General features: G+C 39.6%; 1 protein-coding gene across 6 annotated transcripts in view; it reads left to right on the top strand.

Annotated features, from left to right (window-relative positions):
* The window catches only part of AFAP1 (actin filament associated protein 1), a 242,686-nt gene that overhangs the window by 95,095 nt on the left and 130,352 nt on the right, over positions 1–17,239 (top strand). For all 6 annotated transcript variants that reach the window (XM_043973039.1, XM_043973038.1, XM_043973036.1 and 3 more), the window contains one exon: positions 13,966–14,074. In XM_043973039.1, coding sequence (XP_043828974.1) covers positions 13,966–14,074 — 109 coding nt within the window. The remainder of the gene's footprint in view (positions 1–13,965; positions 14,075–17,239) is intronic.

Genomic DNA, 17,239 nt, shown 5'->3' with positions numbered 1-17,239 from the left:
ATTCTGAATTTAACAGACACTTAAAAAATAACACTTCCTCATACAAAATAGAATAGAAAAGGATGTTATTTGGAAATTGTGAATCTTTGTTTTATATCCATATCTATCTTGCTTTAAGAAAAATAATTAATTCTGCATGTTACTTTCAAAGCTGTCCTCCTTGTCTGTTTCCCTTTGAATTTTTTCAGTTCTGGGGATTTAAAACATGCTTTCAGGACCCTCTCTTCTTTTCTTTTTTAAATCTGGAAACCCTGTTACTTGCTATCTTTCTCTTAGCCCCACTAAGAAAAAGAAAAACTCAGTCTTTGGAGCAAAAAAACATAGTTAAGTACAGCAAGTCCACCCATTTTTCATTTCTAAATCTTTATGTCTCATTTTATATCTCATTTTCAACCTCTCTGTAGGGAGGTGGGTAGCTTCCTTCCTTTTGAGTTGTGGTTATTTCATTTACCAGAGTTTTTAAGTCTTTCAAAGCTTTTATTCTTTGAAGGGCTACTGCTGTAGTTAATATATGAATTTTTCTCCTGGTTCTGCTTCTTTTACTCTATCGCTTAATGCAAGTTTTTTCAGGTTTCTCTGAAATTCCCTTCCCCCTTGTCACTTTTAATGTTTTTTTGTTCCATTACATTCATATGCCATAATTTGTGGAGCCATTCCCCAGTTGAGGGATACCCCTTTAGTTTATAGTTCTTTGCCACAACTAAAATACTGGTATAAAAAGGTTGGAGAAACCAACTAAGGTTTTAACTTGTGGCTTGGTTGATGATGGACATTTAAAAAGTGCTTTCAAGTTGGAAAAACACTTTACATACATGATCATTTCATCCTCTTAACAACCTTATGAAGGAGTGAGTACAGATAATATAATATTATCCTCAGAGAAGGGAAGTAATCTGCCCACAGTCATGCAGCTTTGCTCATTGTGACCAAGTTGATAAGTATGTAGACCTCCTTCTGAAGCAGAATTTCCTGACTTGGACATCTCCAGGTTGGATTCCTTCCCTGTTTCTTTTTAATTCAAAATAACAACAATGCCCTTCTGTAACACATTATAAGACATTCTTTAGAAAGACAAGCCAACTGGTTGTAACCAGCTTGTAAATGAAAATCCTGGTCAGGCCTTCCCTCTGCTGGGATAATAGTTCTGCTCAGAGCCTGGGACAAAGACTTTCTTGATATTTAATGCCTTGGGGAAGTTTGTGTACTTTTTATTTATCAACAAATGACAAACATTTATGAAATAACTGCTGTGTGTAGAGCACTGTGCTAGGTACTCCTTGACTCTGTGGAGCTGAAACTTTGGTATGTGGATTAGACACCAAGAGAGAGCTCTTGACACACACCATTGTGGGCTAAGTCCATCCATCAGAGCAATGCGAAGCAAAGTGCTGGGAATGCTAGTTTCCTTTGTGGATGGTAATTGATTTTCTTTTGCTTTCAGGGAATTCTTCTTTTGAATAGCCTCTCTGTATAGGTCATTGATTGTCATACTCTCTTTCCCATAAGAGAGAAAGCTGATGCTTAGTGCTTTAAATCTGCAACAACAACAATAATATCAGCTAACTTTTGTAATTTTGTTGCTGTTCAGTTGTGTCTGACTCTACTGCATTTGGGGTTTTCTTGGCATAGAGACGGGAGAGTTTTGACATTTCCTTCTCCAGCTCATTTTTACAGATGAGGAAACTGAGGCAAACAGGGTGAAGTGACTTGTCCAGGGTCACATAGCACTTACTTGATACCAGGTACTGTGCTAAGTGCTTTACAGTGACTATCTCATTTGATTTTCACAATAACCCTGGGAAGAGGCAGCCAGGTGGTATAGTGGATAGAGCACCGGCTGTGGAGTCAGCAAGACCTGAATTCAAATCCAGCCTCAGATATTTACTAGCTCTGTGACCCTGGGCAATCACTTAATTCAGATTGCCTAAAAATACCCAAACCAAACCAAAACCCAACCCTGGGAGGTAGGTGCTATTATTATCTCCATTTTGTAGATTATTAAATTGAGGCAGACCGGTTAAGTGATTTGCCCGGGGTCACACAGTTAGTAAGTCTTTCTGACTTCAGTCCTGGTACTCTATCTTCAGTGCCACATAGCTGTCCTATAAAGACATTTTGAGAGAGTTCCTGTGAGTTTCCCAAGAGACAGCAAGTTATAATTGTGAAGGCCATATGGCCAGTTCTCCTACTAAGCACGTAGATAATCTTAGTGCAATCCAGCCTAATCCAATGGGACAAACATTCTTTTAGCCACTTTCCTATGTGTAAGAACCCTATGTTGGGTGCTGGGGGCACAAGACAAATGAAACAAACGATTCCATCTCTCAAAAAGAGACTTAATACTATTGGAGGGAGATACATGTAAAAAAGGGACATTCAAGGTAGGTAATTTGATGAAGAAAGAGAGAACCCTAGCATTTGAAAGCAAATGACATGACCTGGCCCTTGAGGAAGAGAAATAGGAAGAAGTGGGAAGAGAGCATAAAGAGAAAGATTCTGAGAAGTAGAGGTGAGACTGCATTCCTGACAAGGGAAAGCACTGTCCAAAAACATGGAGATAAAAGAAAGAATGCCAAGTTTGGAGTGCATGAAATAGAGTAATACAAAATAAAGTAAAAAAGATTGGCTGGATCCCAATTATGGAAATGTTTAAATGCCTAGAGGATTAGGTTATATTTATCTGAGAAGCAGTAGGGAGCTATTGAAGATTTTTGAGCAGGAGTGCAACCTGGTCAGATGTGTAGTTCAGGAAAATTATTTTGGCAAGAAGGAGATCCTTTCTGATGGAGAGTCTTGGACCAGGGAGATCAGTTAGGAGGCTGTTGAAATAGCCTAGGTGAGAGATGATAGTGGCTGTGTGATTGAGGGCAGGATACTCATGTAATACTCAAGAAATGCAGAGAGAGAAGCAACCAGAATTGGCAGTTAATTGCATGTGGACAATGAGAATTAGGGAAGAGTTTTAGGATGATTCTGGAGATTCTAGGACTGTGTACCAAAAGGGATTGGTACTGTCTGAAACTGAAACAGTTAAGTCTGGAAAAAGGGCAGGTCAATGAGGAAAGATAAGAGAAATACAATGACTGTGGCCACAAGATAATACTTGATAAAGGCATTTAAAGACATCCAAAGCCAAGTGCTATAAAGACCTTAGGGGGGAAAGGGTTATTAGCTTTAATGGGTTATCAGGAAGTGGTTATCAGAAAATCTTTCGTTTAGGAAGGCTTTATAGCTGGAAACCACTTAGAGATCTAGATCATTGGATATTCAATCTCATTTTAAAGATAGGGAACTAAGAGCAAAGGTCCTTTGGTAAAGGAGGAAGGAAGGATATTTTAGTTATAATAAATGTTGTGAGCAGATTCAGAAGATGATAAATGACAGGGTATGTTTGGGGAACAAAGAATAGACTAGTTTAGTTGGAACTTTTAGTGCATGGAGGGCAGTAATATTGAAAGTTAAAATATTGCTGTTGTTGAGGTTGTTCAGTCATGTCCTCTCTTTGTGACGCCCATTTGGGGTTTTCTGACAAAGATATGGGACTGGTTTGCCATTTCATTCTCCAGCTCGTTTTACAGATGAAGAAACTGAGGCAGATGAGGTTAAGTGACTTGCTCAGGGTCACACAGCTAGGAAGTGTCTAGAGCAGTATTTGAACTCAGATCTTCCTGACCCCAGGCCTGGTACTCTATCCACTTTATCATCTCGCTGTCCAACTAAGGCTCTAAGGATCCTAATCAAGGATCTAAGTTTTCCCTGAGGAGCCAATTACAATATTCCACATAGGTAGTAGGGAGACATTGTACAAAGATGGTGATGGGAACAGAATAGGCCTGTGGACACACATTCCATAGAGGAACTATGTCTCACCATGGTCCAAAGAAGAGATGAGGATCAGCACCTAGTCTAAGGGGCAAGGGAGATACTTGAATGACCTTGCATTCCTGAATCCTTTTTTTTTTTCCCCCTCTTTCAGTAGGGTAGCTAGGTGGCACAGTAGATAGAGCTCCAGGCCTGGAGTCAGGAAGACCTGAGCTCAAATCTGATCACAGATACTTACTAGCTGTGTGACCCTAGGCAAGTCACTTCACCCCATTTGCCTCAGTTTCCTCATCTCTAAAATGAGGTGGAGAAGGAAATGGCAAACCACTCCAGTATCTTTGCCTACAAAACCCCAAATGGGGACACAGAGAGTCCATTATGACTGAAAAATGACCAAACAACAACTTCTTCCAGTGTAATATAAATTCCTTGAAGGCAGAGACTGTTGATTTTTTAAAAATCATTTGTTTTCTATGTCTAGCATCTAGTGAAGTGTCTTGCACATAACAGAAATTGCCAATAATTGTTGAATTGAATTGATTTTTTCTTGTTCTGATCTTTTGACATTCTTACTAGTATTGGCTCTAAAATTGTCTAAAATATCTTGGAATGGGCTCGCTTTTCCTTTACAGTCTTGTATTCATCCCATCATGGTAACTTATTATTATGGTGTTTTATGATTACAGAACACATTATATATCATTTCACTTGAGCAGATAGAGAGCTGGGAACTGGGAAGATCTTGGTCCAAGTCTGGCCTCAGACCCAGACTAGCTGTGAGATCTGAGCCAGTTGCTTTACCTCTTTTTTTTTTTGGTTTGTTTTTGCAGGGCAATAAGGGTTAAGTGACTTGCCCAGGGTCACACAGCTAGTGTCAAGTGTCTGAGGCCAGATTTGAACTCAGGTACTCCTGAATCCAGGGCCAGTGCTTTATCCACTGAGCCACCTAGCTGCCCCAGTTGCTTTACCTCTTGATGCTCTAGGCCACTCTGTGAGATTAAAGTTACTGGTCCACAAAGGCAAAGGGAGCTTCCTCCTCTTGGGTTCTCTATTCAAGGGAAATCACAGGTCTAGATGCTCTCCTTATCCCTAATAGACATTATATAATAAAAGGCACTTCTGTAGGGCTTTAGCATTGTAACATGCTTTTCTCCCAATCCTTTGAGGTGGGTAATATCAAGTATCATCCCCATTTTACAACTGAGGAAACTGAAACCCAGCCTATCTGATCTCAAGTCTATTGTCTTGCTACACTAAAAACATCCTCCTGAACCTTAGAATTTTTTATTCAACATTTTCATGACTTTTGCCTATTATAGGGAGCATAGATGACAAAAGAATCATTTAATTATTTCCTATGTTCAATTACTCTATCTTTTGAGATAAGAATCTTTGAAAACAATTCCTTTCCTTCCAATTATTTAAATAATATTATTTAAATTATTTAGGCAATTATTTAAATTATTTAAATAATATTCAATTCCACTAGATGTGGCTTGTGTGTCTCAGAATGAGTGTGATTTATTATTTTTTAGCTCACTGGGGTAAGCATACTAGCTTGTATATAGGGGTCATGGGGTCATATATTTAGGGCTAGAAGAGACTTTAGAGTCTTTAGCCTCATTTTATAATGAGGAAGCTGAGGTTTGGAGTGGTTCAGTGATTTGTCCAAGGTCACACCAGTAATAAATAAGTCTCCTCAGTTGAAATCCAACACTCTTTAGACTGCATTTCACTGCTTCCCATTCATCCATGCATCCATGCATCCATGCATCCATGCATCCATGCATCCATCTACCCACCATCTACCCACCCGTCCATCTGTCCATCCATCTGTCTATCCATCCATCCATCCATCCATCCATCCATCCATCCATCCATCCATCCATCCATCCATCTGTCTGTCCCTCTGTCCATCTGTCTGTCCGTCCATCCATCCATCCATCCACCCATCTACCCATCCATCCATCCATCCATCCACTCACTCATCCATCCATCCACTCACTCATCCATCCACTCATCCATCCATCCATCCATTCAACAATTTTACTTTTTTGAAACTTGACCCCTGTCCCTGCATTTCAGGAAAGGGGCTCAGAACTTGTAGGAGGAAATGTGTGTGTTCACTTCAGAGCACAGAAGGTTGGCAAGTGTTCAGTGAACTCTCCTGGCTTTTCTCCAGCCTCACTTGACTCCATCCTAACCTAAATTGTGATGAAGCCTCAGTAACATTGCCATTGGAGGGAGGACTACTGACCACAGTTTGTACATGGGTGTTGCACAGATGAAAGACTACAGCAAAACAGCCACCTTGGCTCCATGGCTCAGCGGCAACAGAAACTCGCTTTTCTATCCTGCTGCTGCAGTTCGGGATTCTCCTTCCTCAACTTTTCTCCTGGACCCCATCCTCAGAAGGGCATCCTCTAACAAATACTCACTCCATACAACTTCAAACTGCTTTGTCTCTGAGATGTATTTGAATTTTGCTTCAGTCCTTTAGGATTGGAATTTGCTTTTCTCATTACCTTAGGAGGTAATGTCAAGTATTATCCTCATTTTACAACTGAGGAAACTGAGACCCAGAGTGAGAACTTGAACCTAGGCAGTCTGACTCTAGTCTGTTGTCTTTAAACCTCAGGACTCTACATTCAACATTTCACTTGCCTATTATAGGACGGTGGACTGATCAGTACCTATTTATACCTGTATACAGTTAGTGAAGAAAACAAAAAGAGACAAAGGCGAGACTTTTACCCTCCTGTTGTTTTCCCTAAAAATAACCTTAGAAATTTTCTGGAGGGTGACACGATTGCTTAAAGGCACAAGAGAGTATAAGATGATAGGATGATTTTTAGAGCCTCAGTGATCACCCAGCTCTTACCCCGCCCGCCACCCCTCCCCCACTCATTTTACGGATAATTAAAGCAAGACCTGGAGAGGTTTATTGACGAGCAGCAGGAGGGAATGGGAAGGCTTGGAGTGTGTCATCAAGAGGACTGGGACTCTGTTACTTATCTGTGTAAGCTTAGACAAATCATTTCCCCTCTTTAAGTCTTGGTTTCTTCATCTTTAAAATGGGGACAATAGCAGTTGGATACTTGTATTATCTCCTTCACAGAGTGGTTGCAAATAAAACATTTTGCAAGCATTAAAGTACTTCCTAAATGTGCTTCTCTTTTTGGTTTGGTATTCATTGCCACACAGCCAGGAAGAGGGAAACCTGAGTCTGCTGACTATTAATTCAGTGTTCTTTCCATGGCCCTACACTGAGTAAGAGAGACTGTGAGAGTCTGCTTCATCTGAATATTAGCCTTCTTAAAGTAGGGGGCAGGGCGTAGGCCCCCAAATGTGCTCTGACCACTTGTATTGTGGTGAATTCCCATCAGACCTCTTCTCAGGATGCTTGGGTTCACCTTCTGACTCTGACACTTAGTTGATTCCATGGGACCTTGGGCTCGATGATGACAATAACAAATTTCATTTATCGAACCCTTTATGTATAAGCACTTTATGGACAATATTAATTTTTTTTGTGGAGCAATGAGGGTTAAGTGACTTGCCCAGGGTCACACAGCCAGTAAGTGTCAAGTGTCTGAGGCCAGATTTGAACCAGGTCCTCCTGAATCCAGGGCCAGTGCTTTATCCTCTTCGCCACCTAGCTGCACCCTGACAATATTCATTTAATCACTACAAGAATATTGTGGATGAGGTGCTTTAGATGTCACTATTCCCATTTTATGGATGAGTAAACAGCTTTAAAGAATTGAACTAGCTTGCACAGGGTTACCCAGCCAGCATGTGGCAGATGCCGGTCATGAACCTAATTGCCTTTGAAGCTTGTTCTCCCTCATGTAATGATGCCTTTCATCTAAGTAGTGAGTGCTCATTAAATACCTTGATTAATTCAAGGGCTTAATGTCATGTCAAAAAGCCCTCATTCCTTCGCCATTTCTTCCCCCATTTGCTCTTCTTCGTACTCTCTTCTTCCTTCAAGCTCTCTTCCCACTTCTTCCTATTTCTTTTCTTCCTTTGTCTTAGGCAGATATTTGACCTGGAAGAGGACTGCCAAGGAAGGTCCTGGAATTGAATTTAGTTTTTTATTCCACAAGGTGAAATTATCATCCTATAATGCTTTGAGAAAGGCCTATGGATTAGAGAGATTTAGAATTTTCTAAACCCTTCTAACCATGTCGTTCAACAGTGTGGTGTGTTGAGGCATTTACATATTCAGTTGTAAGCTACCTTGTCCATAAAAAGGGAGACTAGAATAGACCAAAAGGAAAAAAAATGCACTAGGATTATAGAAATGTTCTTTGGAAAGGAGGCCTGTACTTTTCAGAAGGTTTATGTTTTCATTTCAGACCTAAAGTCATACATCTACCACACTGATTGTGTGGAGTCAGAGGCAAAATTGAGACCCAGTTCATTTACAAAATGGATTCCATCTGTGTTGACTTTGGCCATCCATGTCCTCCTGTCCAACTCTGTGAAGCAGCCGGTGCACCAAAGGGGGCTCATCCAGACGAGCACCATTTGGGTTTCATTTCCTCCTTCTTCCACTCCCCGCACCTCAACATAAGCAGAATAACAGTCTTAAGACAAACATATTTCAGATAGTTATCTAGGTAGGGAGAGACTATGGTGTTGTCTATAAAGACCCATCCTAGAAGACTTGAATTTAAGGGGGCAGAGAGGGAGGGAGGGGGAGGTGGGGAAAGATACGGAGAGAGATAGACAGAGAGAGACAGAGAGAGAGAGAGAGAGAGAGAGAGAGAGAGAGAGAGAGAGAGAGAGAGAGAGAGAGAGAGAGAGAGAGAGAGAGAGAGAGAAAATGACCATTAAAGGGTGTTGAAAAGAGAGCGTGATATTTGGCCTGCTTTGAAGAGGGCCAGGAAATACTATAGAGGCTTGGACCCTGAAGAAAAGCAAAAACTCAGCTATCAGAGCCAAGTGTTGGATTATCTAGGGATTTCCACTGACTAGAGAGAACTAAGATTGTTGGGGTTTTTTTTATAGTGGTTTATATACATTGTAGGCCCTTTGTGGCAACAGGTTACCTGGTGGAGACTTGTTCTATATAAGTCACAAGCTCTTAAAAAGCAGATAGAGAATTGGAGTTGGAACTCATAGCCTATTGAAATCCCTGGATCCTTTGCAAATAAATTGTTGTCTATTCTCAGTCCAAAATCTCATCTAGTCTCAAGTAATACATCACCTGATCCATGCTTCACTTGTGAAGTTAATATCTTGAAGGCAACTGTTAAATTTTACATTTATTTCAATGACCACATTAATCTCTATTAAATTGCATCTTAATCTGCTTGGAGCAAATTTCTAACCTGAAGATCTTTTTCCTTCCCAATTTTGTAATCAATCGTAATAACTATCCTCAGCCCTGTGAAATTTGTAAATTTGGAGAAATATACAGGTGTAATGCTTGCAGCCAAGTCATTGACAAAAATGCAAAACAATTGAGGACAAGGATACACCCTTTGGACACCCAGCTAGAGACCTCATTCCCAGATTGATACTGTAGTGACAGCAGTGACTGTTCTTTGTGTCCACACCTAACCAAATCCTAATTTAGCTAATCTGACTATTATTTAGGTTACATCTTTCTACTTTGTCAACAAGAATAGCGTGGTATTTTGGAATGCATTTCTATGATTTAGGCAAAGGATGATGGAACATGCCCCCTTGAGCTAGAAATGGGAGACAATTGTAGAATGTTAATTTCTCTTTTTTTTTTCTTAAAAAAATTTTTTTTGGGGGCAGAGGCAATGAGGGTTAAGTAACTTGCCCAGGGTCACACAGCTATTAAGTGTCAAGTGTTTGAGGCTGTATTTGAACTCAGGTCCTCCTGAATCCACTTTGCCTCCTAGCTGCTTTATCCACTGTGCCACCTACCTGCTCAGAATATTCATTTCTGATGTTCCTCATCCCAGTTGCTACTCGCATCTCTTCTGTGGAAATTACTTTTTATGCATATATTTTGAATTTCCTCCTATCTATCCATATTCTTTGGCCCCTGTAGAGTATATGCTCACTGAGGATAGGTAGTTCATTTTTTTTCTTTTTTCCTCTTATCTTTGGTGCTAAGCACAGAGCTCAGTGAATGAAAAGGCCACCTTTAAAACCACAAACATCATTTTGACATTTAAAAAAGGATTCCACTAATCACTAGTAGGAGAAAAATTTCTTAAGAAACTACTTTCCTCTTAGAACATATGTTAACCTTAAACGAGGTCACCACATAGCAATAACTTTTTTTTCAGAACACATTTAATTTTCATCTTAACATTATGTTGACATAAAAAATATGTCAATTAATACAAAGGTAATTTAGTAATTTGTGCTTTGTCATTTGTCTCCATTCTGTCTGGACCAAAGGAAAGGAAAAGGTCAGGCTTTTCTTACAAAACCCCCTCAGAACTAAAACTCTTTATTTTTCTTTAAGTGATTAAGAACCCTATGGTCAAATTCAAGTTTTTTAAGAAAAAATTGTTATTGGTTTTTGTTTCATATGCTTAGCCAAGTAAAACACACTAATGATAAATTCAAACACAAGGTTCAGCTGGTGAACACAGATGGGTTCATGTCTAAGGTTACAGCAGAAAGTGGAAAGGGAAGATTAGAGGTGGAAGGGACCACACAACAACATCATCATAGTGGCTACGATGATTGGTTAGGTTGCACTGCTTGGTGGTTTCTGATTTCTAATTTCTAATCCAAGGGGTCCTGAATTCAAATCTTAAGTGCAGCCATTTACTAGCTTTTCGATCTTAAATACAGTTCATTTATTTCTCAGTCTTGCTTTTCTCATCTGTCAAATGGGAGCAATAATAACTATAATAGTTTTGTTGTGAGGATCAAATCGTACTATTTAGCCACCTAATTAGATTATAAGGATCTTGGCAATTGTGTAATTTTAGCATTAGAACACATGAGACAACTGGCTCATTGGTAGCAAATCAAATCTTGTTCACTTCCAAATCTTCCAAATACTGAAGAGCCATCAGCAAAGTACCATTCGAGTAGACACCATGTCTCATTTATCTTCCAATTCCCCCATAGTGTTTAGCAGAGTACATTGAACATAATAGCTCATCATTATAGGCAGCTAAGTGGTGCAATAGATTGAGTACTAGACCTGGATTTAGGAAGACTTGGGGTGAAATCTGGTCTGAGACACTTACTAGCTACTTAACCTCTGGCTACCTCAGTTCTGTAAAAGGGGAATAATTATAGCACCTACCTCCCAGGTTCATTTTGGGGTTAAATGAAACAATATTTGAAAAGTGCTTTGCCAACCTTAAAGTACTATACGAAGGCTATTTTTTTATCATCATCATCATCGTTTGTATGAATCCTAATCATAAGACTGGCTATTCATATGAAGAATGAGGCTATTTCGATTCCTAATGTGGTGAAAGCTTATTCCTCCTCATTGATTGAATTAGAGATTCATTCTGGCATAGTGGAAAGGTAATTGTTTTGGAATCAAGAGACCTGAGTTCCGATCCAAGATATGGTCCTTACTGTACAAGTCACTGAGTTGTCCTTGTCTGCAAAAGGAGGATAAGAATAGCACCCACCGCCCAGGGTTGCTGTGAGGATCAAATGAGATAATAATTGCAAAGCACAGTGTCTGACACATAATAAATGTTTAATAAATGTTAGCTGGGAAACTAGGTGGTGAAGTGGGTAGAATGCTGGGTGTGGAATCAGGTAGGCATCTTCCTGAGTTCAAATCTGGCTTCAGACACTTATTAGCTGGGTGACCATAGGCAAGTCACTTAACCCAGTTGGCCTCAGTTTTCTTATCTGTCAAAGAACTAGAGAAGGAGGTGGCAAACCACTGCAGTATCTTTACCAAGAAAACCCTAAATGGGATCACAAAGAGTCAGACATGACTGAAAATGATCAAACATCAACAAAAATGTTTGTTGCTATTATTGTTTTTATTATTATTATTGCTAACTATATGGTATGTGGCACCTCATTTTCTCTAGACCTCAATTTCCTCATCTGTTTAAGGGAGATAATTCTTACACTACTTGTCTCAAAAGGGTATCATGAGGGAATTATATAATAGACCTTAAAATGCTATGAAAATCAGTATCACTTGAATCCTATGACTTCCCTGTTGTATATGCAAGAATATTTTAATAAGTGACCAGCCAGGGGCACCCTAGGTGGTGCTGTGGATAAAGCACTGGCCTTGGATTAAGGAGGACCTGAGTTCAAATCCAGCCTCAGACACTTGACACTTACTAGCTATGTGACCCTGGGCAAGTCACTTAACCCTCATTGCCCTACAAACAAACAAATAAATAAAAAAGTAAGTAAGTAAATAAGTGACCAGCCTCGAGTTGGGGCCTGCCTGATGCTGACTGTAGTGTACTGTGTACCATTTTGGACTACACAATCTGAGGGAGATGTGGAGAGCTTGGAGCCAGGCCAGAGGAGAGAAAACATGATTAAAGGATTGGGAAAGGGGCCGGCCCTGTGAAGAGAGTCCAGAGGAATTGGAGTTATGTGCAGCCTGGGGAATAGAAGACTGGGGGTGGAAGAGAGATTGTTGTCTTCAAGGAGAGGAAAAAAATCTCATGCAGGTGGCAGATACTGAGTTATCCCTTCTCTGTCTGAGGAGACTGAAAGGTGGGCTGCTCTTCAGTGGGGAGGCGGGCCATTGTGAAAGGATTTCTTGGCCACAAGAATTTCAATGTCTCAGAAGAGGTAATTGTAGGAGGAGGTAGTGGTGTCTCTTTTTGGGAAAAATTTTAATGAAAAACGGCTAATAATACTTAAACTATCCACTCCTACAAGGTCATCCTGAGGGTCAGAGTGGGAACGGGGCATGAGGAAAATCACCATTAACAGGCTTTATAAATTATCAAGAACCAGCAACTTTTGTGTGGTTGCTGTGGTTTTGTGTCTAGATAAGGAATCCTGGAATAGTAGGTGGTGGGGGGGGGGGTCTATTTGCCATTCTCTAAACTGTTGCCAGTAGGTCTCCCAGCCTCTAGCCACTGCGTTGTCTCCCTCTGAAATTTTCTGAGATGCCCAGAGGAGTAGGAGTTTGCAGCTTCAGTGCCATTCACTCCCCTGCTGTATTCTGTAACCAATACTTCATCGCCCTTAGAGAAGCAAGAGGCCCATCCTTGTGGGAAAGATCATTAAGTTTAAGACCAGAAAACCTGGGTACAAATCTGGGCTCTCCCACTTTTTACCCATGTGACCATGGGCCAAACAATTTCCTGCTTTGGATGTCACGTTCTTCATCTGCAAAATGAGGGGATTGAACTAGATGATCTCTCAGCATCCTTCCATCCCTATGATCTCTATAATTAACTTCTAGTTCTGGCATCCTGTTTTATGAAGTGTTCATTGGCCACTATTCATTCACCTATCTATCTACCTATCTGTCTGTCTGTCTGTCTGTCTGTCTGTCTGTCTGTCTGTCTGTCTATCTGTCTGTCTGTCTGTCTGTCTGTCTGTCTGTCTGTCTGTCTGTCTATCTATCTATCTATGTATCTAACCATCCATCTATCTATTCATTTTATTTATTTATTTGTTCGTCTGCTCACCCATCCATTTATTTGTTTATTTATTTGTTCATTCATTCATTTATTTGATCACCCCTTCACTAATTAACTACTTAATTAATTTGTTGATTGATTCATCCATCCATCCATCCATATGTTTATTTATCCTTTCATTTATTTATTTGTTCCTTCCTTTGTTTGCTCATTTGTTTATTTATTTATTTATTTATTTATGTATTTGTTGTTATTTTAGGTCTAAATATCAAACCTTAGTAACAGAAGGTTAATGGGAAGGTGGAGAACACCAGAAAGCTCTATAAGTCAGAAAGTATTTATGGAGCCCACTATGTGAATATAGTACCCACTATGTACAACAAATTCTACTAAGTTTTGCGAATATACACACACAGCAAAAAACAGTCCCAGTCCTCAAGGAGCAGTTTACAATCTAATGGATGAGTAAGGTGTTATCAAGCTAGGCAGGAAAGAAGGGCTTATGATTGGCAAACTCCCTGATGAACACTGAACTTGCGCTGATGGGATGGATTTATTTCTAGGCTCTAAAATAATCTCTGCCTCTGTTCTTCTCATTTAGCCGCCAGACAGTGGGCCTCCACCATTACCCACGTCTTCTCTCCCAGAAGGCTATTATGAAGAAGCTGTGCCACTGAGTCCCGGAAAAGCTCCTGAATATATCACTTCAAGTGAGTCACATTGCCCTGGAAGAGGGGTGGATTTTAAAAAGGGACTGGGGGTTTGATTGGCCACTTGCTACCCATGTGACCTCACACAAGTCACACCTTAGGTTCCCCATCTGTAAAATGAAGATGGCAGACTAGGAAAGATCACTGAGGTTCCTTCCGACATGAACACACACTATGGTCTCAGATTATGCCTTAAAATTCATGTGGGTGATATTATTGGAGAAGTTTGCAGCACACCAAAAAAAGCAAAACTTAGGAAGCCTTCCTAACAGAGTGGAACAGGTGTTCTTAGGGGGTCTTCAGGCAGAGAATAGATGATAAAGATGGAATTCTTGGTCAGGTAATGACAATCTCTGAGGGCCCTTCCAACTTTGAGAATTTTTGTGATTCTAGGAAAGCAGAAATGAATATTCTTAGTTTAGGTCTACATACAAAATGAGATTCAGTTCAGTTCAACAGTTGTTATTTATTAATTACCTGTTTGGTTCCAACAAATCATAGGGTCATACATTTTGTTACTCATTCTTTTGTTTGTTTGTTTTGTTTTGTGTTTTTTTTTTTTGTGAGGCAATTGGGGTTAAGTGACTTGCCCAGGGTCACACAGCTAGTAAGTGTTAAGTGTCTGAGGCTGGATTTGAACTCAGGTACTCCTGACTCCAGGACCGGTGCTCTATTCACTGTGCCACCTAGCTGCCCCAGGGTCATACATTTTTACCTGGAAAGGAATTTTGAGTTCATCTAGTGCCATACCCTCACTTGACAGATGAGGTACCTGAAGTTTGGACAGCTGGATGGCACAGTAGATAGAACACTGGGCATAGAATCAGGAGGATTCATCTCCCTCAGACACTTACTAGTTGTGGGATCCTGGGCAAGTCACTTAATCCTGTTTGCCTCAGTTTCCTCATCTATAAAATGAGCTAGAGAAGTCAATGGCAAACCACTCCAGGATCTTCGCCAAGAAAACTCCAAATGGGGTCAAGAAGAGTTGGACATGACTGAATAACAACCATTGAGGCTCAAGATATTGAGGAGCCAGGTCCTTTGATTCCAAATCCAATAGCCTTTTCACACCTCCATACTATATAAGGCATTGTGGTGAGAGAGAGCATATTATAACAGAAAATGTACTGGACGTGAGTCATTAGACCTCAGTTTGAAACTGCCTGTGCTACTTAAAAGCCACATGAATATGGACAAATAGCTTAACCTTTCACAGTATCCTTTTCCTCTTCTGTAAAGTGCAGAAAATCCTATCTTTATTGTTTGCCACATAGAACCTTCAGGAAACACTTTGTAAACTTTAAAATGCTTTATAAATGAATGATTTAAAAAGTATTATTATTATTATTCATCCCAAGTGCTTTGAGAAATATAAAAATAAGTAAGACAGGGGGTGGTACCCTCAGGGAACTTTCACAACATTCAGCCAAAGTAGAAAGTTAAACTATAGTCAAAAGATAATGTTTAGGGGCAGGCAGGTGGCACAGTGGATAGAGCATCAGCCCTGGATTCAGGAGGACCTGAGTTCAAATTTGGCCTCAGACACTTGATACTTACTAGCCCTGTGACCCTGGGCAAGTCACTTAAGCCTAATTGTCTCCCCCACCCCCCCCCCCCAAAAAAAAGATATTGTTTATGAAAGTCCATTGATCAAAAGTATAAAACATTTTGTACATGTAAGATAGCATTAATGATATAATAAAATTATAGTATTGGTCATTATTTACGAATTTCCTCTGTTGTTCAAGGACCTCCATTGATACTACCTTAAATGTACAAATACATATACAATATTGTACCATGAAGATATAGAATTCCAGAGACAAGTGGTTATTCAGTCTCCTTTCAAAGAGCTCTTGTGTTAGGGAATTCATGATCCACTAAGGAAGCCACTTGGAGCAGCTTTTATTTTTAGAAATTTTTTCTATATATTATGCCTAAATTTGTCTCTACTCTTCCCTCCTAGTTCTGTTCCGTGGACCCATTTGGATATTTTGTTTCCTCTAACATTTCCCTTCTCTAATCTCACCAAAGCACATTTGTGTAGTGAATAAAATATTGGACTTGAAGTCAGGAAGATTTGTGTTTGATAAATTCCACTAGAGAAACTAGCTGTGTGATCCTAGGCAAGTCATCTAACCATTTTAAGCCTCAGTTTCCTCACCTGTAAAGAGGAGATAATAATAACACCTACTCCTCAAGGTCATTTCAAGGATCAAATGCATTAATATTTTGACCAGCTTTGAAAAGCCATTTAAACATGATCCTTTATTAATAAACCTTCCTACTTTGACCTGATTCTCAGATGACATATATTTTAGTTCTCTCACGATTTTGCTTGTGTCTTCTGAATAGATTCTGGTCTGACCATCCAAATATGGGAGGTGCCAGATGGCACATTCCAGGTGTGGTCTGACCAGAGCAGAGGGGAGTTAGCACCATCCTTTCTCTTCCTTGCTGATGCCCAGAATGCACATAGTCATATGATCTGAAATTGCATGATCTTTTTGCATTGTTAGCTCACTGAGTTCATATTCAACTAATACCCCTAGGGTTTTTATTTGTTATTTTATGTCTGATTTGTTATCTTGTGTATAATTTATTAATTATTTTATGTGTTTGATGTCCAGCTAGACCTTCCCTCATCTTATACAGTTGATATTTTTGAGCCCCAATATTAGAATTTACATTTATTACAATATCTAGAACTGAAAGAGAACTAAGGATATATAGTCTAACATCCCTTTATTACACGGGAGGAAGTTGAGAACCAAGGAGACAATGACTTGTCCAAAGTCATACAGGTAATAAGAATTAGAGGGAGGATCTGAATTCAAGATCTATGGGGTCTAGAGTCAGTGTTCTTTTTACTCCACTGCCCTTCCTCCTCATCACACACACGATTGACTTATATTTGTTCATTGTTAGGCCAACAATTCATTTTTAGTTTAATTTGAACATCCTTTAAGAAATTGAAGCAATAACACAATCCCTTTAAAAATCAAACTAGAATTTATATTTTCTCCTAATTTAGACTGATTTCCCCCTATTAATTCAAATAAATAATTTTTAAAAGCAAATTATATAGTAACAAATGAATGTCTATTGATGTTTCTTTGGTGTGTGTCAAGTGATTATGCTTTTTTCCATCTTAATCAGTGA

The sequence above is a fragment of the Dromiciops gliroides genome, chromosome 6 (assembly GCF_019393635.1).
Source record: "Dromiciops gliroides isolate mDroGli1 chromosome 6, mDroGli1.pri, whole genome shotgun sequence".
Taxonomy (NCBI): domain Eukaryota; kingdom Metazoa; phylum Chordata; class Mammalia; order Microbiotheria; family Microbiotheriidae; genus Dromiciops; species Dromiciops gliroides.
This window is presented reverse-complemented; position numbering and strand designations above follow the sequence as displayed.